Source organism: Gracilinanus agilis, chromosome 4, assembly GCF_016433145.1.
Source record: "Gracilinanus agilis isolate LMUSP501 chromosome 4, AgileGrace, whole genome shotgun sequence".
Taxonomy (NCBI): domain Eukaryota; kingdom Metazoa; phylum Chordata; class Mammalia; order Didelphimorphia; family Didelphidae; genus Gracilinanus; species Gracilinanus agilis.
In genome coordinates this window covers 246,219,417-246,244,510 of record NC_058133.1, presented here as the reverse complement: position 1 = coordinate 246,244,510, position 25,094 = coordinate 246,219,417, and the positions used below count along the sequence as shown (strand labels likewise).

Sequence of the window (25,094 nt, the reverse complement as noted above, 5' to 3'; positions counted from 1 at the left end):
TTGTGATCTTGCTAATGCCTCCTTCCTTGTAATTCATATATAAACAGCTTTTACAAATCAAACTTCCACAAGTTTGATTTGGAATCTCAAGAGGGAAAGGCAAACTTTCACACTAAGATACTGACAGGTGAAAGATATTCATACTGGGAAGACACATATCACTTCTTATTGTGCTGCTAGGCAATGTTTTCCCTTTCTCCCTCCCATAGAGAATGATTTTTTTAACCAATTACTGGATGATGAAGGTCAGGTCCTCTTAGACTTGAGGTAAAATCACAAAGCTCAATTGTTATCTGAAGGGTGATATTTTTTAATATAATCTACACAACTTGCTTGATTTTGAGAAAGTAAATCCAAATGTTCTGAAGTGTCACCGTTTATCCACTGAAAAAGTCAGGGGTAATTCGACGATTCAATCTCCCAACCCTGTTCCCCATCCCTCAACTTCCGAAAATGTTCTACTCTGCAAAGGAGAAAAAAATATTTGTGACTTTAATAGGAGTGAGGCAGATTGTGTGTGTGTGCAGTTAATCTCTAAGTTTTTGTTAGTATTCTAAAAAATGTACATAATCATGTTTAACTTACTGAAATACTTTAATATCTATAATTTCATTTTTATCTTCATACTGTCCCAGTAGATAAAACAAAAATGCCTACATATACAAGAGAATAAAACAGGCAAGTGATTTAGCCAAGGTCATACAGCTAGTCAATATCAGACCTTCTAAGTAGAAAACAATATTCCAACCCAGTGCTTTTCCCACTAGACTGGAATAAACCTTTCCCTGTACTTTTACAAATAAAGCAATTCAGGAAATTTTCAACATGTGTGGTACACATCAATACAATGTTTTCCCCATTAGAAGTCAGATTTTCACTTATGCCCACTGCATAAATCAAAGCCACTGCTGACAAAGTCACTTTAACTGTCCCTTGGAACAATATTTTTTCCTTCCTAGTTGGGAAGAGTTAGGAAGACTAATTCCTGGGGGTAGAATAAAACCTGTTTTATTTGAAGGTTCTTGGAGGAAATGGAGCTCAGTTTAAAAATCCCAAGAACAATAAAGAATGGAAGGGAATGGGAGTTTGGAGATGAGTAGATTTTAACTTTCAATTAATGTTGAAAAATTATATGGAAAGTTCCTCCCTGCTCAAAGCTTTACTTTTCCAAGTAGGGGAAAATACTCAGTTCCTTTGATCTTCCCTTCAGAAGATGTCACCCTATTAGAGGGATTCTCTGACCCAGAGCAAGAGGTTTGAGTGGGATAACACAGGAAAATAGTAATCTGGAACACTCTAAAAAACCAGACAAAGGTAACATGATTTTCAATCTCTCTGTCCTTAAGAAGGTACCTTAGAAAGGATTCAATTATTTGAATACTTCCTTCAATAACTAAGTCATGCTATATTTTTATTTTTCCAATTCTGTAAGGTCATGTTTTTGAGTAAATCAGGTGCTGTTATCCTAGGTGAGGGCAATACTGGTTTTATTTATAAATTAATAGTATGAATTTTAAATTTCTTTCTTTAGCCTGATAAAAATTGCCAAAAAGAACTCTCTTTGGATTGTTAAAAAAAAGCATCAACTGACACTTAGACATAAAATACTTATATCTCCTCTCCTGCAGATAAATAAAGGTGTATTTTTTCTAGCTAACAAACATTACATTGGGATAGAGAGAATATTATCCTGCCTTCTGAACTTTACAGTATCCCTTGAGAACAATATTATTTTACCAGCATTCCTAAAATGTGAAAATTATTTTAGGTGTGGCTTTGTAAGCTATACACATCCATATATACCCATATACTCACCCTTCCTTGTGCTTAGTCCTATTCCCATGCATCAAGAGAGCATTATCCTCTGTTTCATTGGCCATTCAAGTATGATAAAACTTTTCTCTCCAAAGAAATATAGGCTTATATGAGGAAGAACATCTTGGCTCATGATTCCAAAGTAACTATTGGGTCAAGTCCTAGGCTCTAATCTTGATTACATCCATATATAAAGTTGAGTGTTTCTAGGTTATTGGCTTAAGCTGTACCAATGTCATTAAATACTATGACTTGGTAATAATTTGATCACCTTCCCAGATTTGTAATTGGACCATTAGTTTAAACCCATAAGTTTACCCATAAGGTTTTTTTTTTTTTTTGCCCTTTCCTTATTTATGTCCCCTCAAAACTATTTTTTTGGAGATAAGAACTGATCTACTCATATTAAAATTTGGCTTTTTAAAGCAAACTATAAACTAGCATCAGATACTTTCTAAGTGCAAAGCACTAGAAGAGATATGTTCAGGAATGGAAATATAAGTTAGACTAGCTTGGCCACATGAAATTTAAAATGTACATATCTAGTGGGAAGACAAAACATAACACCCATGAAATGCTTTCTTCATCTACAGAGTAGTCACAAAATGGGTTTGAGAATCAACATTTCTTTAGAGGTCTGTAGGGCCATGTTATTTATATGTATGTACTAGGGGACAGGGAGAAGGAAAAGTTATCATTTGCACTGATGACACTGAGGAAATAAGGGAGAAAAAGAAGAGCAAGGACCTGATTACTGTTTAGTGGCTTAGCAAGAGGATTTCCTTGACTTGCTTTGGAGGAAAGTAGCTTCAAGGGGTGGTAGAGTCTAGAAAAAGTTGTTCCATTTTGGTTAGGAGGCCTGAACTTGTTGTTTCTGTCAGTAAAACCTACATTTATTCCTGATATTCCTCTAGCCATGACTCCTAGAGGAAACTCAAGCCTGGGTACTAGCTCATGCTCTGAAGCCTTCTACTTAAAAAAAGAGGCATAGTAAAAAAGATTAAATTTAAAGGATTAGAGGCCAGAAAGAAGCGCATAAGAGCAGAGAAGAAATGTTCTTTCTAGGTTTATCTGAATTTATCTATAGGATGCCAAAGTAATGGATTAATTCCATCTCCAAATCAGTACAATACAGGGTATGTGGGAGGAAAATGAACAACTACTTGTCAGTGTTGGGGGGAGGGAGAAGAAGCTGTTTAATTGACTGTAATACTCATGTTTTTTATGCCTATTGAATACCATATCGCTATGCGGGCACTGTTGCAGAGTAAAGGAATAATATGGTCTGCGTGTGGGTGTATGAATGAATAGAAATGAAATAGATTTGTGTTAATGTGAGACTCAGCACACAAGGTGGCACAATTCAGTAACAGTTATTAACAAAGTTACAACAGTGAGATCACAGTGACATAGTGGCCTCACATAAGGCTTTTGTTCTAACAAATGTTCCCAGCATATTGGGGTAAAAAGGAATTTAGTATGAGTTCAGAGCTTGCTTCGAGCGTCTTTTCATATGAACTCGCTGATGTCGAATGAGATCATGCTTATGAAAGAAACTTTTGACACAGTACTGACATTTTAAGGACTTATCTTTTGTGTGAATGCTGCTATGCTGGACCAGGAGGTCATGTTGTTCAAAGGTTTTCCCACAAAAACACTTATGTGTTTGCTCTCTCTTCTCTTCTCCACATAAGGTGCTAGGATTTGTAATTTCTTCTGATGGGCTAGAAGATGATGATGATGATGATGATGATGATGATGCTCCTTGTTGTTCTTTCTTGCTTAGCTCAGGTCCCTTTTCCTGGGTGTGCATTCTGCTATGGGAGACAAGATGGGAACTGAGGCGAAAGCTTTTCCCACACTCACCACATATGTAGGGCTTCTTAGTTTCATGGGTCTCCCGATGTTCTTTGAGGTCCTCACTCTCAGTGAATGTTTCTCGGCAGATGGGGCACTCGTGAACTTTCTTTTCTTCCTTGCGACTCTTGAGATGCCTGATGAAGTTTGCTCTCCAGCGGAAGTTTTTCCCACACTCAGGACATGTATAAGGTTTCCTTGATGTAGTCTCAACCTGAGTATGGACAACATCTCTAAAGTCAATCATATTATTCTTGTGAGGTAGAGAAGAGTTGCGTCTCTTCCTCTTAGATCCTGGAAGATCTTCTCTGCAGGACTGGCTCTGTTTGGGATCCTCATCTCCAGAACTGGATAACACAATCTCAATGGAAACTTCCTCTCCTAGACTTTTCTGCTGAGGCATCTCCTTCTTGTTCATGTTGCTATCTCCTGAAAAAGGAAAAGGAAAATGCACTCCATGATGAGATAAATTATAACACCCAGAGCAGCATATTGACATAATCATATTAACTTACACAATTGGGTTAACATTCTGCTATTCACCAGCACTGGGTCAACTTTTTAACCCATGATCCTCTCTTCTACTCTCACCAAATCACTATCTCTTTTTTTCCCTTTCTATTTCTCCTTCTCTCCTATGTATGCTTTAGGGCTATCAGTTAATTCCAATAGCAATCCCATCTCTGACACTCACTAGTTGTGTAACCAACCACTTATCCACTTTGGATCTATTTTTTCAACTGCAAAATGGAAATAATAACAATACCTATGGTATCCAATTCACAAGGTTTTCATGGAGTTCAACTGAGATCATGTATATAAAATATTTTGCAGATTTTTAAGTGCTATGCAAATACGTTTACCACAATGATACTTATTAAAGTTTGTTTTATTTTGATGATTTCAAAATAGTATGATGGAAAGACAGAGGGATCAGAAAACCTATAGTATAGTTTGAGTTTTAACTAGCAAAATTATTTAGGACTAATTAGTTGCATGACCCTTGGGACTCAATTTCTTCAGCTGTAAAATAAATAGGATAGACTATATGGTTTCTAAACTATTCTCTCCTCTCAGGTCTACAGTACTATGAAAATGCTTGAAAGAGTAAGATATATACCCTTTCCCTATTTTTTTGGTTATCAACTTCTGGAGTGTATGCATTTTGTAGCAATTTTGAATGAGACTTCCCTTTCTATTGTTTCCTCCTAAATTTTATTGACATATAGCGAGGAACATCTAGAGGCAGATAAAATTGAGGCAATAATGTCTTTAATGCATTATCATCTTAAAATTTGATTCCTTGAAAGAAGATCCCTTAGCCAATCTCAGGAATCAATTATTAACATAATAAGTAAAAATATATATACTTATGGCCAAGATGGCTGCCTAAAAAGAGGCAGCCAGATCAGTTCTCCAACAACTACTCTATTAAAAAGCTAAAAATCATACCAGGTCAAATAATGATTAAGACATCCAATAAGAAACAACTCAGAACTGCTTAAAGTCCATGGAGGCCATCAGAAAAGCCAGTGTCCAAGTTCAAGCAAACATGTTGGGAACATTCATGGCAACCACAGATGGAATATAACCAGAAAATATTCTTTGTTCAGGGGAAGCAAGAATGGAAGGCTTCCATGAAAAAACATCAGGGTGGTCAGAAACCCATTACTGATAGCAAAAAGTGAAAACACAGCAGTGCTCAAACCAGAATACTCTAGAGCTCCAATGTTCCTAACATCCTGTCCCAAGATGTCAGTGAAGGCCATGAAGATCTATACTCTGAACCTCAAAGATCATATCATATGGCTTAACTTTCAGGAGGTGGAAGAGAAACCTAAATGACCAAGGTGGAGAACAAGAAGAGTCTATAACCCATATTGAAAAAACACAGCAAGAGAGCAGAACTAGGCACTAATACAAAGTTCCAGGTCAGGAACCAAGGCTGCAGAGATAAGTAAACCAAAGAAAACACTGACCACTATAAGGAATTATTGGAGTTCTAAAGATGCTTCAAAATTCAACCTAGGATATAGTAATATACTATGAGCTATAATGCAGGATTTATGCAAGATCTCTTGCATTTGCAAAATTACCTTAGGCAATCCAGTCAGTTAGGAGAATGGAACTCTGGCCTGGCAGGTGCTAGCCCCAGGAGCTGACAGTTTGAGCTGGGACTATAAAAACCCCTGCAGAACCAACCTGGGGGTTCTGATTTCCTTGACCTCACCCAGACACCAGCTCCCTGAATTCCCCTTGAGTACCCTGGGAGGTTGAAGGGAGGTTGGGTTGTGGATCATGGGCAGGATTTAAATTAGGGCAGCCTAGCAACAGGGACACCCCAGACCAATTCATCAACTATATCTGTCTAGCTGGTGGTCCAACAATACCAGGGCAGTGTTAAACTATCTCTGGCTGAGGGCTGGTTCCCTCAGCCTGGCCTTACCTTCTAGGTCCATAGCCAACACTTGCCAGATGCCCCAAGCAACAGCCTCTCAAGAGCCCTAAACCCTCTTACCGCAGTTTTCCCTTCTGTGTTAAAATAAAACCCTTAGCCTGCAACTGAGAGTTTCTATAATTATTATAACATCATCTTGGGCTAAGGGGCTGAGGAGAGGGGAGAATATCAACCAGTTGGCTTTAAAGGAAGTACTGAGCAGGCATCCATTGTATCCAGGAAGTGTGTGAGCTTCACTTCCTTTTGAGTTCTGCTTTCACTCCAGCAGGGAGGAGCCCATCTCTCCACCTTAAAGGAGCCTATAGGTAGCAGGGAGACTGACTGGGCATCACAGCTCAGGCTACACATCTCTGACAGTCTCAAATCACCTGCTACTGAAGTTACTGGCTCTCAGGCCCAGGTGACACACTTGTACCACCAGTTTTCCTGTTATCAGCCACATTATCTACTTATTACAGAGCTGACTCAAAGAAAAAAGGTATTTTCCATAAAGAATACCTGCTTCTGATGATTGATATGGAAAGAAATAATACTCCAGGTAATAATCCAGAAAGTAATGCTAAAGATTACAGAATTATGAATTAAAATTTAGGAATGATGGACTCTAGGTCAGAGATAGAGCAAGTAAAAACCTCCTAGCAATGACTAGTAAAAATCTCACTGTATATAGGTATCTTTTAAACTAGAAACCACAGAGTAGCTATATCATAGGAAGAACATCTCAAATTTTTGCTGAGGCAAAATTCATGAAAGAAGTTAGTTTAAGATAGATATAAAAACAAAATATAGATAACAAGCTACATGAATGAGTGATTGTAGAATTCAAATTGTAGAGGGGAAAATGGATCTGAAGTTTTAGCTGAAGTTCTTGCCATATATTCCTTGAAAAAGTTAATTCACTGTGAATTCTTCTCTTCTCTGTACTTAAAAATATCTTGACATTATCCTTCATTTTCCCTTAATTGTTCTTAGTTTCTAACAGTGTGTGGTGGTCCTTCTTCCTAAATTCAATACCCTTACCTCTCTAAAAGTATCTTTGAAAAAATAAAATAAAATAAATGTATCTTTGATTCACTCATCTTCAATATTTCTCAAAAACTAAATATTGGGTAAAGCATTTTGCAAATCACAAAATATTACATTAATGTTAACTATTGTTACTATCTACTATTTTCTTCAAATATGTCTAAACTTCTCTCAGCCATTAAAACTTGTCATCCTCAAACGTTTTTACTTTTCTCATTGATCTCTTGGAAAAAGCTATATCTCTATTTCTTGCCTTCACTTCCTACCTCCTCACTTCTCTGAAATCTGTTTTCTGACTCAAATGATCAACTGAAACTGTTGCCTCCAAAGTTACCAATGTTTTTTAAAACTATTAAATATTTATTTTTCCTCCCTTACTTGATGCCCCTCATTGAAAAGACTCTTGTCCCATATCCTTTTGTTCATATCCTGGAACTTCTCAACATATTCACTCATTGCTTCCTTTTCCTCCTCTCCTATCTGAGGAAGCCCTAGTACTCTTGGCAAATCTAATCCCATCTACCCAACCTTCTTTAATCCTCACTCATCATGTACTTGTAAATCTCTCCTTCATGGGACTTTTCCCAAAAGTTTGTCATTTGATCATTCTGAAAAAGCCTTTTATTAACCTTCCTACCACTTCAGTGACAATATCAATCTTTCACCTTCATTTCATGGTCAAAATTCTTGAGAAATTGTGTTTGTGCATGACAAGAAAAAAAGGCAAAGTTGCATGGAGTCATCATGTCACTATTCACTTTAATTTTTTATCATCTACCTTAATCTATTAGTTGAAACATCTTTTTTCAAAGATATTAAATCCAGAATTTTTTTAGCTCATTCTCCTTTAACTTACAGGATCTGATGTTTGAGACATCCTATATCTCTAATCCATACCCCTCTCCTGACCTCCAAATCCACAATTTCTTTTGGACTTCCCATTCAATACTAAAAACTCAGCCATTTCCAAAATGGCACCAAACCTGCTTCTTTCTCTGACTTCTCAAATTCTATAAATGACACCATTATTAGTTAGTTCCCCCATATTGGGAATGGTGGTCTTTATCTTCACTCTCTTCATTCTTGACTCTTCATTTCTATTAAAAATAATGAATTGCCAAGTCATGACTATTTTTCACATTATCTTTTGAAACCATTGTCTCTTTTCTATCTCCATAGACATATTTTGAAAAGGATTCATTACTACAATTTAGATTATTGTAATGGTCTTCCAGGCTCTTCATCCTACCATTACTAATCCATCCTTTACATTATTGCTTGATAAACTGCATAGTTAATGGTCATGTTAATCTTCTGCTCGAAATCTTCCATAGTTCCCTTTTGCTTACTGCATAAAGTCAAAATTCCTTAGTCTAACATTCAAGAAACTTGGCACCATTCTAACTTTTGAGTCTTGTTCAACTGTATTTTCTACCAAATACCTTATGCCCTAGCCAAATGGAACTATTTACCAAACCCCATACATTCTATATTCTTCATTATACTTCAAATGAATATCAGTTTCTTCTCTGCTTTTTGAAGCCCTAATTTCTTCAAGAAGTCAATTCAAATTTCACCTTCTCATGAATCCTTCCTTGATCCCAAAGTCAGAAATATCTTTCTTTCTTGGTCTTTACATAGAACTTTTGGGGTACTTCTCTCATGTACTCCTATTTTTTTTACCAGGGCAAGATCATGCCAGTAGTCAATTATTCTCTAATACCTGATCCTATAGAAATGCTCAAGATGTTTCTCAGTGATTTGCCTAGTGTTAAATAGTCACTATGTGTCATAAGAATATTTCATTTTATGAGATAGTTATGTATAGTGAGAGACAAGGTAGTATAATGTGGCGAACTTGGTGTCAGAAAGATCTGGTTCAAATTCTCTCTCTGACATATATAGATTTTTTAACCTTTTATTTCTGTGAGTTTCTATTTCCTCCTCTATAAAATGCAGTGCTTGCCTCATAGGATTTTAATGAGGATCAAATGAGTTAATAAATGTACAACTATGTGTAAATTCTGAAATGTTATAAAAACGTGACTTTCATAAATGACATAAGCTTCTATGTTGCAAGCTCCATGATCCAGTACTCCTACCACAGCTTAATGTTTACTGACTTGCACTTAACTGAATGATTCAGAAAAAGATAGGAGGAAGCTAGAAGAGACATTTTTTACCAGGGCAAGATCATGACATCTGAAAATCCCAACTCAAAGTAGCTCAGAAAGACCTTGGATTCCATTTTCCAATAATTCCTCTACCATATTCTTTACTTATATAGGTAATTTGGGAGACTTCCTCCAATGAGTCATTGGATTTCTTAATAAGCAAATAAATTTTTCTTTTAAATTAAAATGACTCTTCAACAGATCAAGTAGCTGATATTAAGAGGGTGACTGGGTCAATCTTTGTCTAAATTTAGCTGACCCCTAAATCATGCTGTGTTTGGGGAAAGACAATTAAATCAATATGAAGCATTATGATTGCTAAGTACAAAGCAATCTATTGCCCTATGACACTACTCCCAATTCCCATGTCTCTGGACCTTCCCTTATTATCATTTTCCAGTATAGGCTATAATCCTATAAGATACACTTCACAGCAAGTACTATTTCACTTATATATTTGTATCCCCAGTAACTTGCAAAATGCCTGGTACATAGTAGGTTTTATAACTGTTGCTTGAGTAAAACCAGAATAGTATGCTAAGAGAAAAGAAAAAGGTAGGTATCTTCATGTCCATCATATCTTAAATGTTACTTAGATATAGTATTTCAAAACCAAAAAGAAAGTTGAATATGTATAGTAGTTATAGGTCAACACTTTTTTGTCAGTATAGAATACTGACAAGGTTAGACCTCACAAAGAGGAGTTATGCTTTGTTCCACTGAATGACAACAGAGTGTACACCTAAACTTAGTCAATCATCTCATACATTCATAAAGCAATTAGATGAAGGAGTATGGGTGGCAATTGACACATCCATATTTATTAGTGGGTTTGGGGAGAAGGTCTCAAATATGGGTAGACCAAAAATTATACCAAAATGCTATGGTAGACAAAAAATTATACCAAAATGCTATGGGGAAACAAAATAAGAGTTTCTATAGAAAATTTCTAATTTTCTAAACCTTGGGAGTGGGGGTGGGGTCAAAAGTTTAAGTTTTAATCAATATATCTGAGACCCCGTATTCTTCCTGTATTATAAATCCCTGCTAAAAGTCAAGGAAGATGAAAAAGAAACCTAAAGTGTCTTGTCATACCAACACCAAATCAGGTAATTAACATTCCCAAATTAGAGAACCTTTGGAGAAAGGATGGGATAGAGATGAAAGGGAATATCCTAATCAGAGTACTCCTGAGTTGATCTCACTTTTATCAAAAGGCACTGCACTCTAGATACTACCTCATTCTCACCTGTGCAAGTAGTTTGGGGAATCTCCTTATCCTGGGGGCCCTGGAATTCCGGGACACTTGGCTCATCCTCTTCTACCCGGGAATCTGGTAGCTGCATGACCTTGGGCAATTCATTTATTCTCTCTGGGATTGGCTGGGGACCTGGATAGTCTATTAAGGAGAAGAAGGGAGGGGATATCTATTTGTTCAGCAACCTACTTAGAGGCAGCAACTTAAACAATGTTATACCCAGACTGAGATGAATGGGGTAATTTACTTAGGTCCCTGATGGGAACAGAGAGGGAAAGAAGAAGGAAAAACATGACAGGGGCACAAGTAGACACCATTCCTGAAGGCAAGGCAGGGAAGATGGGTATATCTTTGTATAACAGAGGAGGGAAGAATTTAGGACATTTCCCTCAAACCCATTAATTGACTTTCAAAAAAGGGATTGGGAAAGGTAACTGACCGCAGAGAAATCAACTAGGTAAAACTACTGGTCACAAGGGAAACCAGGTTATATTCTTTTTGACCATAAGAGCAAAAACTAGTAGTTATGTCTCTGAATGCAAATCTGACTACAGTTTGGGAAGGTATTGAGGTAGTTAGCAACTTGACAACCAACCAAATACAAATCACCTAGACAACATGGAGAGGAAAAGGGAAGCTAGAGAGGAGTAGCCAATCACTCCCAAAGCCCCTTAGATTGTTAATCCCCGGCCAGGAGGGAGTTGAACCCTTACTCATGGGGAGAGAGACTCCATAGTCCTCCTCTATGATGAATTCTCCATAGAAGCCAGTCTGAGCAGGGTCCAGAAGAGACCACTCTTCCTCAGAGAAACACAGGATCACATCCTTGAGCTGAGTCACATGGTTCTGAAACAAGATGAAACAACTACTCAGGACCCAGAAGTCCAAAGATCTTGATAGATATCAGACCCAAGGAGAGTTAGTGATAAAAGCAAAGGTATCCAAATGTCATCCATAATTTTACCTTTGACACTGGGTCAGTCTTTGAACACAAACCAATCCTAGTTTTCTCTCTTCTTAACAAATGTTTAATAGAAGAAGCCAGAGAGGGGGCAGTGAATGAAGGATGCTATCTACTGTCTGTAGTGCCACCCTTCCTGGTACTCTCTCGTAAACTGAAGACTAAGAATTTCTATGGGATCAGAAACTAAAGCAAAGTTGGCCTAAAATTTGGTCAAGAGAATTTATTGAGAATTAGCATGTACAGAACACACAGTCAAAATTTTTTATCACATTTTCTACATATGAAGTAGGGGGAAGGAAATAAGCATTTACATATATACCATTAGTGCCTATATGCAAGGCACATGGTAAGAGCTATTTAAAACTTTAATCAGTTTACAATTATCTTCACAACAACCCTCTGAGGTAGGTGCTATTATTATCTCCATTTTACAGGTGAGGAAACCGAGGCAAGCCCAGGGTTCTACTCTTAAGTTACTAAGTATCTATCTAAGGACTTCCTAATTCCAAACCCAGTACTCTATTGACTGTGCAAACTAGATATATTATCTATATTCTACTATAATTGATATCAAAATATACTTACAAAGCAAGTTTCATTTTATCAGTGGGGGAATGGAAACAAGGGGAAGTTAATTAATTTAGCCTAGACTACTTTCAGCTATCACATAAAAATATAGTTTGACTTTCACCTCTTTTCACAAAACCATGGTTATCTCCTAGAAATGTCCCAAAAGCTAAGAATAAATAGTTGGAAGTATCAGGGTTTTGATATTGTGATTCTCTTATTTGTCCAGAATGGGGGCAGGGCAGGTTAGATTGTAAGGGATAAAAGGATCTTTCACTTAGATAAATCAGAGACATCAGAAAGGAATTTCTATGTCATGAATTTAGTGTAAGGAGAAGAATGGGATTTTAAGTAGAAAGTAATGTAGGACTAGGTTATGTTAATAAATGTAGAATGTCCAGAATGAATCAATTACAATCTTAATAGACTCAGTTCTTATCAAATTACATTTGGTATGGTATGTTCAATTCAGAGTAACATATTTTAAGAAGGTAATATAGAAACAGGAACATATCTAAAAGAAGGTCATTAAGGTGTGACCTGAAAGATTTATAAGGCTTATCATGGGTAAAAGTATATTTTGTTCTGCTTTATCTAAAAGAAAAACAAAAGAAATAATGAGAAGTTATAAAAAAGGAAAAGTTCAGTTTAATAAAAGAGGAAAATTAACAAAGAGAGCTGCCCTAAAGTGGAATGTGTTAAAGTAATGATTTCTCCATTTCTGGAGGTCTTCTAATAGAGGCTTCTAAGAGGCTCTTAGATATAATGGGGAGAATTCTTGTTCAGATATTGGTTAAACTTCATAACCTTTGAGGATTCTTTCAACATATGTGAGAAAGCTATAATGATCCTTAAAAATCCAATTGCCTGTTTTTTTATAGTTAAGGATGAAGCCCAATGAAATTACTTGTCTAAAGTCACATAGCTAATTGACTGTAAAACCAGGACTAGAACACAGACCTGCTTCCCAGTTAGATGCATTTCCCTAAAAAGAAAGAAAGCAAAAATAACTCACCTGAGACAGATGGAGTGAGGTCACTTTTTCCTGGTCTTCAGAGCTCCCTTCCTCAGGAAATAAAGGAACCTGAGAAACAGGGGATACTGAAACAGGAAAAAAAATAAATCAAAATACTCCAAAATGTAGCCTCTGTCACCAGAAAAGTAGGTACTCCTGCTTCTTGTGCTAAAATTATTTTCTCCCTCTTTTCCACTATTCATTTTAGTTGTTGTAGGTCAGTAAACAAAGATAAGAGAGGACCGTCTAACAGTAACAATTTCAGGAAACTAATCCCAGAATTCTATAGTTGAAAGGGATCTCATATGTTAATTTTAAGGTAATTATCTAAACCAGGAGTTAGCAAATGCAGTATGACTAAATGGGACCTGATTCAATCCTAACAAAGTTTTTATTAAGTTTACAAAATTTGTTTTTGGGATCCTACCAGTAAGGAAGTTTTTTTTGTTTTTGTTTTTATTTTAAACCCTCTCCTTCCACCTTAGAATCAATACTGTGTATTGGCTCCAAGGCAGAAGAGTGGTAAGGGTAAGCAACGGGGGTCAAGTGACTTGCCCAGGGTCACACAGCTGGGAAGTGTCTGAGGCCAGATTTGAACCTAGGACCTCCAGTCTCTAGGCCTGGCTCTCAGTCCACTGAGTTACCCAGCTGCCCCCAGGAAGTTTGGCATAAGAAAATAAGTGCTGAACTAGAAGCTAGGAGACTAAATTCAATTCCTCCTTCAAATACTTAGTAGGTGACTGCAGGTGAATCACTTAATTTCTCAAAGTCTTAATTTTTTTCATTTATAAAACAGGGATAATATTTAAAATATTTACTTCATAGGAATGTGAGAAAAATTTCTCTTAAAATTCAGTGCTATAGATAATACACTATATTACTATTGTTCCCCCAGTTGAATTCAGTAAACATTCATGCTGCATTATATGCAAGATACTGTATCAGGTACTAAGGATACAAAGATGAAAAAAGTATACCATCCCTGCATTCAGCATTCAAGAAGTTAAGAAGTTTATAGCCTGAAAGGGAGATGAGTGGTGAACAAAAATTACTGTCAGAATGTGCTAACTAAAAAGGAGAGATTCAAATAGTCATGAGAAACTGAAGTGAAAGATTATTTCTAGTTAGGGGAAAGCTTCATCTGACAAAGAGTACTTGAGCTAGGCCTTAGAGGAGGAAAAGGATTTGTTTACTTCACTTACTTTTCCCAATATATCCCTCCTCCTCCCAGAGAGCCATCCCTTAAACAAAGAAGAAAAAAGAAAAAAAGTTCAGATAATTACAAACACATTGGAAACGTCTGATACATGCAGTTCTCCACACTCAGCCCCATCCACCCCAATCTCTATAAATAATGGGGGAAGGTGTCTTTACATATTTGAAAAGAAATAAAAGATATACAAAGAGAGCCTGCATGAATGGCTGGAAGTCAGAGAGCGAAGCACAAGAATACAGGTAGTTATCCTTACAGAACAACAAAATTGGAAGGGACTTTAAAGGTCAACTAGTTCAAATCCTTCATTTTAAAAATAAAAAAAAAATTTAAAGTCCATAGAGAAAAAATGATTTGTCCAAGTGAAGCAAGTGAGAAGCAGAGGAGGGATTCAAACAGTCTTCTAAGTGAAAGGCTAATGTTCTTCAGTTTGAACTGTAAACAGTATGATGAAATGCTAGAGAAATAAGTTGGAAGCAGACTTGGGCCTTGAATGTTGGGCCAGACAAATTTGCTTGAACTGTAGTTGGTAGGGAAAGGGAAGTCAAAGACTTTTAGGCAGGGGAATGTTGTGATCAGATTAAGGTTTCTTTAAAAGTAGTGTGAAGGAAAGAATGAAGAAGGCAAAAGTGGAGGCATAGATAATAGGTTATTATAATATACAGTTGACAAATGATGAGGGCTTAAGCTAAAGTGATAACAGTGGCAGTAGAAAGAGGGACAGATGGTTTCTTTCATCAGTGTAATTGAAGGGATGTGGCATTTGATTGGATATGGGAACCAAAAGAGAGAAAAGAATCCTTGTGTTTCAATTGATTTTTTTTCATTCTGCTTTCAGCTATAATTAATTCCTGCTAAAAACAGGTACTATTGGTACAATGAGAAAAGCACTTGGCTCCCATAGGCTCTAGTGCCAAAGGACTTGAATTTAAATCCCACTTATAATATTTACCAATTGTGTGACCCAGAGTAATTCACTTAAACTGAGGTTCAACTTTTTAGTCTCTAAAATAGGAGGGTTGAACTACAAGACCTAGGATGTTATTTCCTAAATACATGATAATTAAGGAATTATCCATAGACTTAAGGAATTATCTTGTTTCTTAACTACTCCCACCCCTCACCTACCGCATTTAAAAGGGAACTCTACAGAAAAAAAAGATCTGAGGTATCAGAAAATGAGCTCTAAACTCTGAAGTCAAAATACCAGAGCCATAAACTGTATGGCTATCAAAGAAATTCAGCAAACATTTAATGAGTGCCTACCCTCAAGGGCCTTATATTCTATTTAGCAGTGGTAAAATTATATATATATCATATCCATAAAATGGTAATTCAAAGGCAATAAAAAAGCATGGGCAGACAACTGGGAGGATCCCAAAACACTTCCAGGAGGTAGTGATAATAGAGCTGAGCCTTCAGGAAAAATAAGAATTCAAGGAGATAACAGGAAGAGAATAATGAATTTCCATGAGAAAAGCAGCCAGATGGTATAGTAGATAAGAGTGCAGGGTCTGGAGTCAGATAGACTTGACTCAAATCTTTCCTCAAACACTTCCTGCTCTGTGACCCTAGACAAGCAAGTTACATTATAGTCTTTGTGACTCCATTTTCTCAGCTGTAAAATTCAGTATTAATACCATTTTGTACACAGTGTTGTTTGGAGGATCAAATGAATAAACATATTTGGAGAGCTATTATTATTATTATTATTATTCCAAACATGAGTAAAAATTTATGCAAATGGAAGGCAAGAGGTGAAATGTTGAGTTTGGGGAAAGCCAGTAAGGCTAATCTCCTAAAACAGAATTCATAAAGGGGAATAAGGTGGGAAAAGGTGCAAAAAATGAGTTTCTTTCATATTATAGAGATAGAAGGTGTTAAATACTAGGTTGAGGAGTTTATATTTTATTCTAGAGGTAAAAAGGAGTCTAAATTTATGAGTAACAAAGTAATATAGCCAAAATTGAAATAAGACCCAGTTCTTCCCTTCAAAAAACATATAATAGGGAAATAAAAAACAACATATGAATGAGATAAGTGCATACATGGGAAAGGTCAAACAGAAAGGCATGAAACATTTAAGGAAAAGGAGATAACTTCTAGTTGCATTAAAGAAGATCTCATGGTGAAAATTGCATCACAAATTGTATTTCTTTCACATGTTAAAAATATTTTAACTCATCTAACTGAATGATAGTGTAATATATTGGATTATTTCTCTCTAACCTTTCATTGAGGTATTATCATAGATTTTAATATATGAGAGAACAGGGACTCTTCTGGGTTTTTGTATAGACAAGTGATCAGTTTAGCATAACACAGCAAGAGAGAAGTGTTTGGACACTTTTTTTCCATAGTGGCCTGAGTCTAGAATGGAACAGAAGAATGAGCTGGACTGCTTTTAGGAAACTGTAAACTGCTTTTAATGACCATGAGCTCCTACCAAAAACAATGGCCCATGACTTTAATAATATTCTTCTAGACAGTCATGGGTTACCAGTCTCTAAATGATTAAAAAGCCAGTCACCCATTGCTAGGGAATAGAGAATGCCACAGTAAAGGCTACATAACAGTATCAACTAAGAATTATGCAGAAGTAGCATAAAAGATATAATCAGTGAGATGTCAGCTCAGAAGTGGCTAAGTCATGAGGCAAGGACTGCTCAAACAGAGCTAATGTATTCTGCTAGTATCCATGAAACATTAAAACGTCTTGAAGCAGACTCTCAGAATGGACTCCCTTTTGGAGGATTTCTGAGAAGTAATGGACAAGAGTAATACAGGAGTAGATAGCAAAAATGTTGCCCAGTAATCCATCATCATGGATGAAGTTCTTACATCAATAAGATCATGTACCATTCAAGCACATAAGTATGTATCAAATCACTTGGGATACTTCCTAGCTACCAGAATATATTTTGGGGTTAATGTTCATAAGAAATTCTAATCAGATAGGCCTGCTCTGCAATGTCAGAAACCTGAATTTCCATTGTCTTCTATTTTTGTATCCTAATCAATTTCCCCTGATACAAAAGCATTAAATCTATTCCTGCCACTTATAGCAATGTAGTGCCTTAAAACTGACAATGTTCTAAGATTCATTATCTCATTTGATTCTGAGAACAATGCAGCATTATTAAACCCATTTTACAGGTAAGGAAAGAGGTTCAATGAATGAAATTAATTTATTCAAGGTTACACAGCTAGATCAGTGTATTTTATACTATAACTCTAGTTGTCTTCTAAAGTAGGAGAAAAAAAGTAGGAGGAAGAGGAAGAGGAAGAAGAAACCAGATAAACGAAAGTGGCATTGTTTGAATTATAAAAAGATTCTCTTTTCTTTTTAAACCCTTACCTTCCACCTTAGAATCAATATTATATATTGGTTCCAAGGCAGAAGAGTGCTACGGACTAGGTAATAGGGATTAAATGACCTGCCAAGGGATCACACAACTAGGAAATGTCTGAGGTCAGATTTGAACCTAGGACTTCCCATCTCTGGACTGACTCTCAATCCACTGAGCTATCCAGTTGCCCCCCAAATATTCTATTTTCAAAAAGAATTTTTTTTAATTTCTTGGTATTTTATTCTAATCTTTCCATACATATCAGAGCATCTTTCCAGGTCATTGAATATTCCATGTTTAGGAAGAGTAGAGTTAACAAATGTAGAGCCAAATTAATGGTGATATGGATAAACCTAAAAGTTCAAGAGAATAGGAAAATAGGTATGTTTTACAGTATTATGAACAACATAGGAAGCAGGATGCTAGTTATAGGCACAAACTATGACATTCCCAAAAAGGCTCCAAGTCAAGGAATCACAAAATAGCAAAGACCTCACAGATCATCTCATTCAATCTCTCCACTTTAAAGAAGAAGAAACTGAGGCCCCAAAAGGTAAAACAATTTGTTCAAAATTAGCAAAAGAACTTGAACTTGCACCCACACATTCCTGTGTCTCCCAGGCCTGGGCCCTTCCATTGAATCACACTACCATCTCCTTACCTGATTCTTTTGTGAATGGAGGCCCTTCCTCAGGGCCTCCATTGAGTTGCTCTGCTGATCTTGGGTTTGGATGCCCCAGCCCTTCTTCCTGGGATATAGGATGGCAGACCCTCCTCTTCGCCAGGCTGTTTGAAGACTCTGATGCTGCCACTGGGGATGCTGTGTCTGACAAGAATCTTTCCTGTTCTGACCCCCGAACCAGGCCAGGAGAACCATCCCCATCATCAATCACAACAGGATCCTCAGAGTGCTGGAGCTAAAATCCCAAAGAGGAAATCTCAGGAACAATCTCTAGGGATAGGTGTAGTTATGCAAAGGACTTTTTAATTCACCAGCCCTTTTTACTCTCTTTGCATCTCTAAGTATTCTCCCAATCACTCCATAGTTAACCTATGTCCTCATCAGGGGCTCATCTCCCTCCCACAGGTGAAATAGTTTAAGCAATTTTATCTCCTTTAGGTAATAACAACAACAACAACAACAACAACAACAACAACAATAATAGCTAACAATTACATAGCACTTACTATGTGTCAGGCACTGTGCTGAGTGCTTTATGATCATTATCTCATTTGTTCCAGGGAGTCTTCATAGATTGCTCAGAGAACAGATGGCTTGTTCACCATCACTACTTATTTGGTCAATGAACACACATTCCTTCACTCACTCACCCAAATTTGCTTGTTCCCTTCTCTCTTTTCACTAAACCCATGTATCCTAAAGGTCACAGAACAATTAAGTACCTACAATGGTACTTATGAGCAGTCAAAGGAGAGGTCAGAGCAATGACCTGAGATTTCTTTAATGCCTCCTCTTTCACATACATACTAAAGCTGTGTTTCTGAGGCTATGACAAGATTGTCTTCAGGAGCCCCAAGGCCTCCTCCCCATTCTATAACCTCTAGCTCTATTTCACACAAAGTCAGTCAACATTGGTATGACAAGAGTGGACACACTTTTTCCAAATGCCCATAATCTTTTTTTTTTTTTAATCATGTCCTGTCCTATTCTTTCAATTTTTCTTTGTTGCCCCCCACCCCAACCCTTCATCCTTTTCCTGGGTTTTCCTTTTAACAGACTTATACTACCTGCAGAGCACTTTTCCCCCCAGCCCCTCTCCTCACCCACTGCCATGGTCTCCCAGGCTCTGTCTCCAAATCCTCCACCACAACCACTGCCTGCTCACTGCTCTCTGGCTCCTGGGCTCGCACCCAATTCTGGATCTTTCCAGGTAGGATGGTCAGGAACTGCTCCAGCACTAGGAGCTCTAGAATTTGCTCCTTGGTATGTTGCTCTGGCCTTAGCCAACCCCAACAGAGTTCCCGAAGGCGTCTTAGAGCCTCTCTAGGACCAGCAGCTTCCTGGTAGCGAAAACGTCGAAAAAGCCTTCGGAAAGATTCAGGGCCAGGGGGTTCTGCCTGTGGGGTAGGGTCCTGCCCTCGGGGGTTCCTCATTTTAATGGGCTCCTCTCGCTCCTTTGGGGCCAAGACTCTGGGGCAAAGGGCTGTAGGCATGATAGTCTTTGAGGATGGATGAGCAGTGGTAGATAGTAACCTTACTTCCAGGCAAAAATCACTGGCTTCAATGTTTATGTCCTTTGTGTATATTTCAGAGGGATAGGATGGCAAAACTGGTTCACAGGAGTGACAGGAAATGTGATACAACGTGAAAGATGAATGTAAGTAACTGATGCTCAGATGTGGGACAGAGGATGGCCTCTTCACCTATTTCTGAAGGCATTTGTCAGTCAATAACATTTAAAAAAAAAGTTGTTCTGTTTACTGAGCACCACGCTAGAAGTAGGTAGGAAAGGAATCCAGAAGGAAAAATATACTCAAGTCTTGATGTAATACTGCCCTGAAGTCCATGTCACAGAACTATGTCGCAGGCAGAATAATGTTGTAATGATATCCTTCGTGTACTTCCAATAATAAATCCTCTTAGAGTCTAAAATTCATTTACCATTATACTTGATTCTGTATAATATCAGGTAGTGTTATTCCCAAGGCTGTAGGATACTGGAACTTTGGCCTCGAAGAGGTTACAAATAGAAATAGAGCTAGAGGGGGAAAAAAAAGTATAAAGTCTCAAATACACTTACAATAATAATCAATCACTAAATAAATAAATATCAATAAACTAACAAGCATTCAAGTGTCTATTATGTGCCAGTAATTGAAGATACAATGACTGCCCCTGCCCCTCATGAGCTTAGGTATAAAGAAAGAGGACTGAATAGGGAGGCCTAAAGCAAATTATAGTTCACAGATTATGAATTTGGGACACTAGAAATATTTTATTCCAAGTCCCTGGTTTTATAGTGACGAAATGAGGTCTAAAAAAGTTAATTAACTTGCCCAAGATAACACAGGTAGTAGCTAGTAACAGAGGATAAATTCTAAATCATAACTTTTGCCTACAAATTTAGTTCTCACCTCTTTCAGTATCAGTCACTCATTCATAAAATGAAAGTCACAATATTTGTATTATCTAATTCACAGTGTTTTTGCCAGGGTCCAAACAAGATAACATGGAAACCACTTGTAAGCATAATGTATTATCTAAAGATAAGAGTATATTACTAAGTATTTTGCTAGGATCAATAGGGGATACAAAGTAATAGCAAATGTTTCCTAACCTTATTGTGTTGAGTGGTGGATGTATCAAAAAGCTAACGGAACAAATTGCGTGTTTTTTAAATAATCAAGATGATTTAACAGACAACTTAATGGGCTTCACTGAAAATAAAGTTTCAACAGCAATCTGCCCTTACTAAAAATGTGTTTGAATTAACAGTTTAACTCTTTCCTCCACACAAGATCTTAAATGGAGTCCATGTTTTTGTTGTTTTTTTTAAATAAATTTTTATAATTATATTTCAATAAAATTGGTTTCCTCTGCAATCCTATGTATTTCATACATTTACAAAATATTATTCTGAGAAAGAGCCTTCACTTGGCTTCCAATGACAAACACGGTTAAGGACTGATGCCTGGCCTGATGCCCTGATATTTCTGACTATCTTCCAAAGCCACAAACCTTGTGTGCAAAATCCTAAATATCTTTAATACTTTTATCTATACCCAGAGGTTTAAGATAAACAAGGGCAGCCCTAGATGAAATTATTAAGCAAGTGATCCTATTAATGGCACCTGACCCACAGTCATACATTTATATAGTAAATTATACTCAGCAAAACACATTCACTGTCAGGTAGAATGGACAGATATTCCTATTTTATAACTTTTGCAAAGTGCTTTTTTCCCTCAACAATCCACCCATTTTATAGATTGAAAAAAAAAAAAAAGGGACCAAAATTCAGTAACTTCTCCAAGTCATTGGCAATGTTAGGGCTCAGTTCAGATCTTCCGACTAGAAGACAATGTTCTTTCTAGTACACCAGGCTATTTTTATGCTAAGATGATAGAGAAGCTCAGAGAGAAAAGTTGAGATGATCACCCAAGATTACATAGAAGTGCCAGAGTGGGGACTAGAATCTAGATTTCCTGACTCCCAAAGTAATGTTCTTTCTAGTTCACCCTAGGACTTATAGGAGATAGCTTCAAGATCCCATATTAAATAAAGAACATAAAGTCTGAGGGAACCTAGAATAAAAAAAAAATCCTGAGGCAGATGGAAAGAAAGCTTTGAACTAGGTCTTGAAAAAGAAAATGATAGGGGCAAGTAGTAAAGCACTTTACTTTAAAAAGAAGTAAAAAGTCAGGCAAAGGAAAAGATATAAAGAGTCATGGAGGTCAGAATGAGCAAGTGAGGAGCAAGGAATGGGATTCCAAAACTGAAACCATATTACTCAGCATTAAAGCTTCATAAAGTCTTCTGTCTATTTTCTTAAAACAAGTAACTTACAGAGAAGAAACTCTGCAACCTCCAATAACAACTTGCTACAATACAGAGTTAACAAAATGGCAAGCACACTGTATTTGGAGTCCAAGGATCCAGGTTTATATATTGAGTATGTCACTTATTGTCTACAAGAGTTAGGTAAGTCATTTGACCTTTCTGGTCCTCAAGGTATATAGGAGTTAAATGGAGGAAAGCTAGGCTCCAGTGACTTCAGGGTCTGAAATGTTCATTTCTACCTACATTACACTCTCACACACAATCTATAATCCAGTCAAATTAGCCTAAATGCTCTTCCCTTTACAAGACATTCCATTTCCCTCTGCCGATTTTTTTTTGCATGGATTGTGTCTCCATGCCTGGTATATTCTGCCTCCTAACTTCTGTTCCTTGGAAATCACTAATTCTCTTCAAGATCCAGCTCAGGCATCATCTCCTATCCACCCCCCCCCCCCAAAAAAAAACCTTCCCAGGAAGTATTACTTCTACAATCAACAAATTATTTTATATCTGTTTATTTGTATAAATAGGGCAGCTAGGTGGCAAAAAGAATAAAGTTCCAGGCCTGGAGTCAGGAAGACCTCAGTTTAAATTTGACTTCAGACACTTATCAGCTGTGTGACTGACCCTGGGCAAGTCACCTAACTTTGTTTGCCTCACTTTCCTCATCTGTAAAATGAGCTAGAGAAGTAATGGCTATTTTTACCAAGAAAATCCCTAATGGGGCCACAAAGAGTTGAACATGACATTTCTGTCTATTTCCCCCCACCCCACCACTAGTAGAAGGTAAGTTCATTGAAGGCAAGTGCTATTTTTTTTAATGTTAATCTTTTTGTCTCTGGCACCTAGAACAGTATCTTAATTTGTTTAATGTGAATCCTTTCCTTTGGTAGAAATAAAGGGTAGCTGCTCACTAACATCTAAAGAAAATCCTTTCTTGCATTAGAAAATTCTTGTGAAGGCTCTCTTCTGTTAAATGAAAAAAGTTATATACTGAACCCATGCTCAAAAAATGGTTTGGCCTGGTTCCTTTTCCCAGCGATTACTGTGGAGGAAACCCAGACTCCCTCCAAAATAGGTTTTTAATTTCTTTCCCCCATCCAATATTCAACACCCCCCACTTCAGAGATGCGAAAGAAAGTAAATGCAAGGGTGAAGGAGGCATAGAAAGAGACAGGAAACGAGGTAGGAAGATTCAGGAAAAGTAAGGGTGGACTTTCTTAAGAAAGGAGAGAAAAAAAAGAGTAAAAATAGAGATAATGGAAAGGGAGAGGAGAAGGAAAAAGAAGAAAAGGGAAAGGAGGAAGGACAGGGAAAAGAAGATGGATAAGGAACAGAAAAGGATGAACAGGGAAAGAAAAGGAAGTAGCAGGTAATGCTTACTAGGGAGAAAATAAAGGAAGTTTGTTGAAAGGAAAGGGGGGGGGGATGAAAGAAATTAGAAGGAAACAAAAATAGGACAATCTCAGAAAAAGTGGAGACTAGGGAAAAATAAGATGAGGTGCAGAGAGGAATAACTAGAAGCAAGGAGGAAATGTAAAAAAGGAGTTAAGAAGGAAAGCAAGGGAAAGAGGGAGGGGAGAAAATTTAGGGAAGAGAAAAAGGAAGTGAGGGGAAAAAAGTAAGTCGGGGAGAGGATGGAGTAGTAGAAGGGAGAAAGGGCGGGAGAGAGGTGGAAAGAAAGGCTAAAATAGGATATCAATTTCCTCAGGAAGTCCCCCCAAACCCTGGTCTACTTCTTGTTCTCCTGCAGGTTTGAGAGACTTTGCAGTTGCCCAGACTCACCTCCTGGTCGCAGGTCCCCATCTCAGAGTTGGAGTCAACAGAGCCGTGTGCACTGAGCCCCGGTGGATCGAAAGGACAGAGCGAGCGAGCTCTCCAGTTCTCTCCCTAGGGACACTTCCTGCTCCTCTCTAGGACCTTGGAGGTTTCAGCATCTCAGTGGTTTTCCTCTACGCTACCCCATTCCCCACTCGCCAAGTGTGTAGGGGGTGAGGGGGCGGGGGGAATGACATTTGACACCCCCCAGCCCACAGCGTACCCAGACGCTGGTACCTCCCATACCGTCACGTACGTGTACACACACACACACACACACACACACACACACACACACACACACACACACACACACACACACACACACACCGCCCCCGCTGCTTTCTAAGAGAGATCAGTCTCTTTAGGCAGCTCTTTTACACGGGAAAGTTTGGGAGGGGGGAAAGTGCTAAAGAATCTTTATTTTCTTAGAGTTTTTTGTACTCCCAATCTTCGCAGACTGGGCTAAGAAACAGTATCTGGAGAGAGGCACAATGCCCCTCAAGGCACTTCTAAAATAATGGGGCAAGGGTACACTTTAGGGCAAAAGAAATGAAAAGAAACCACAAATCAATAATTTTCGTAATCTGCACAGGTCAATGAAGCAAAGATCAAAGAAAACTTCCGAGACCGTGCGTTACAAACAGAACTGGCGGCAAAGGAAATGCAGGGATCAATCAAAGGATGAAGACTCCCCTCCCCCAATCAGCCAAATCGTTTTCAAATTTCTTATCGTGGGGGAGGGGCTGCAGTGTACAGAAAAGATCAGGTGGTAAGAGATGGGAGAGTGGTGGAAAACTGGAAAGAAGGAATGGAGGGAAGAGAATGATCAAACTTCACTCCAGAATCCTTGGGAAGTGGCTCTTGGCTCCTCTGAAACCTCTACAAACAGTGTTTCTAGCACGGCACCTACACCCCACTTACACCCTGCTCCCCAAGAGGATCCAACAAATGATGCAGTCCTAGAACCAAGTTCCCCTCTTGCTCCCAGGAAAAAGCCAACTTGGCAACAATAATTATTGGGGGGGGGTTGGGGGGAATGGGAGGGGAAGTCCAA

At 37.8% G+C, this 25,094-nt stretch overlaps 1 protein-coding gene across 1 annotated transcript; it reads right to left on the bottom strand.

Moving 5' to 3' along the window:
• Positions 1-313: 313 nt before the first annotated feature.
• Positions 314-20,076, bottom strand: ZNF496 (zinc finger protein 496). The gene is made up of 7 exons (XM_044672025.1): positions 19,483-20,076; positions 18,359-18,614; positions 14,337-14,375; positions 13,135-13,220; positions 11,302-11,434; positions 10,580-10,729; positions 314-4,101 (listed from the first exon to the last, which is right to left on the bottom strand). The coding sequence occupies exons 1-7, from the start codon at positions 19,870-19,872 to the stop codon at positions 3,290-3,292; spliced, it is 1,866 nt and encodes a 621-aa protein (XP_044527960.1). The 5' UTR covers positions 19,873-20,076; the 3' UTR covers positions 314-3,289.
• Positions 20,077-25,094: the final 5,018 nt, after the last annotated feature.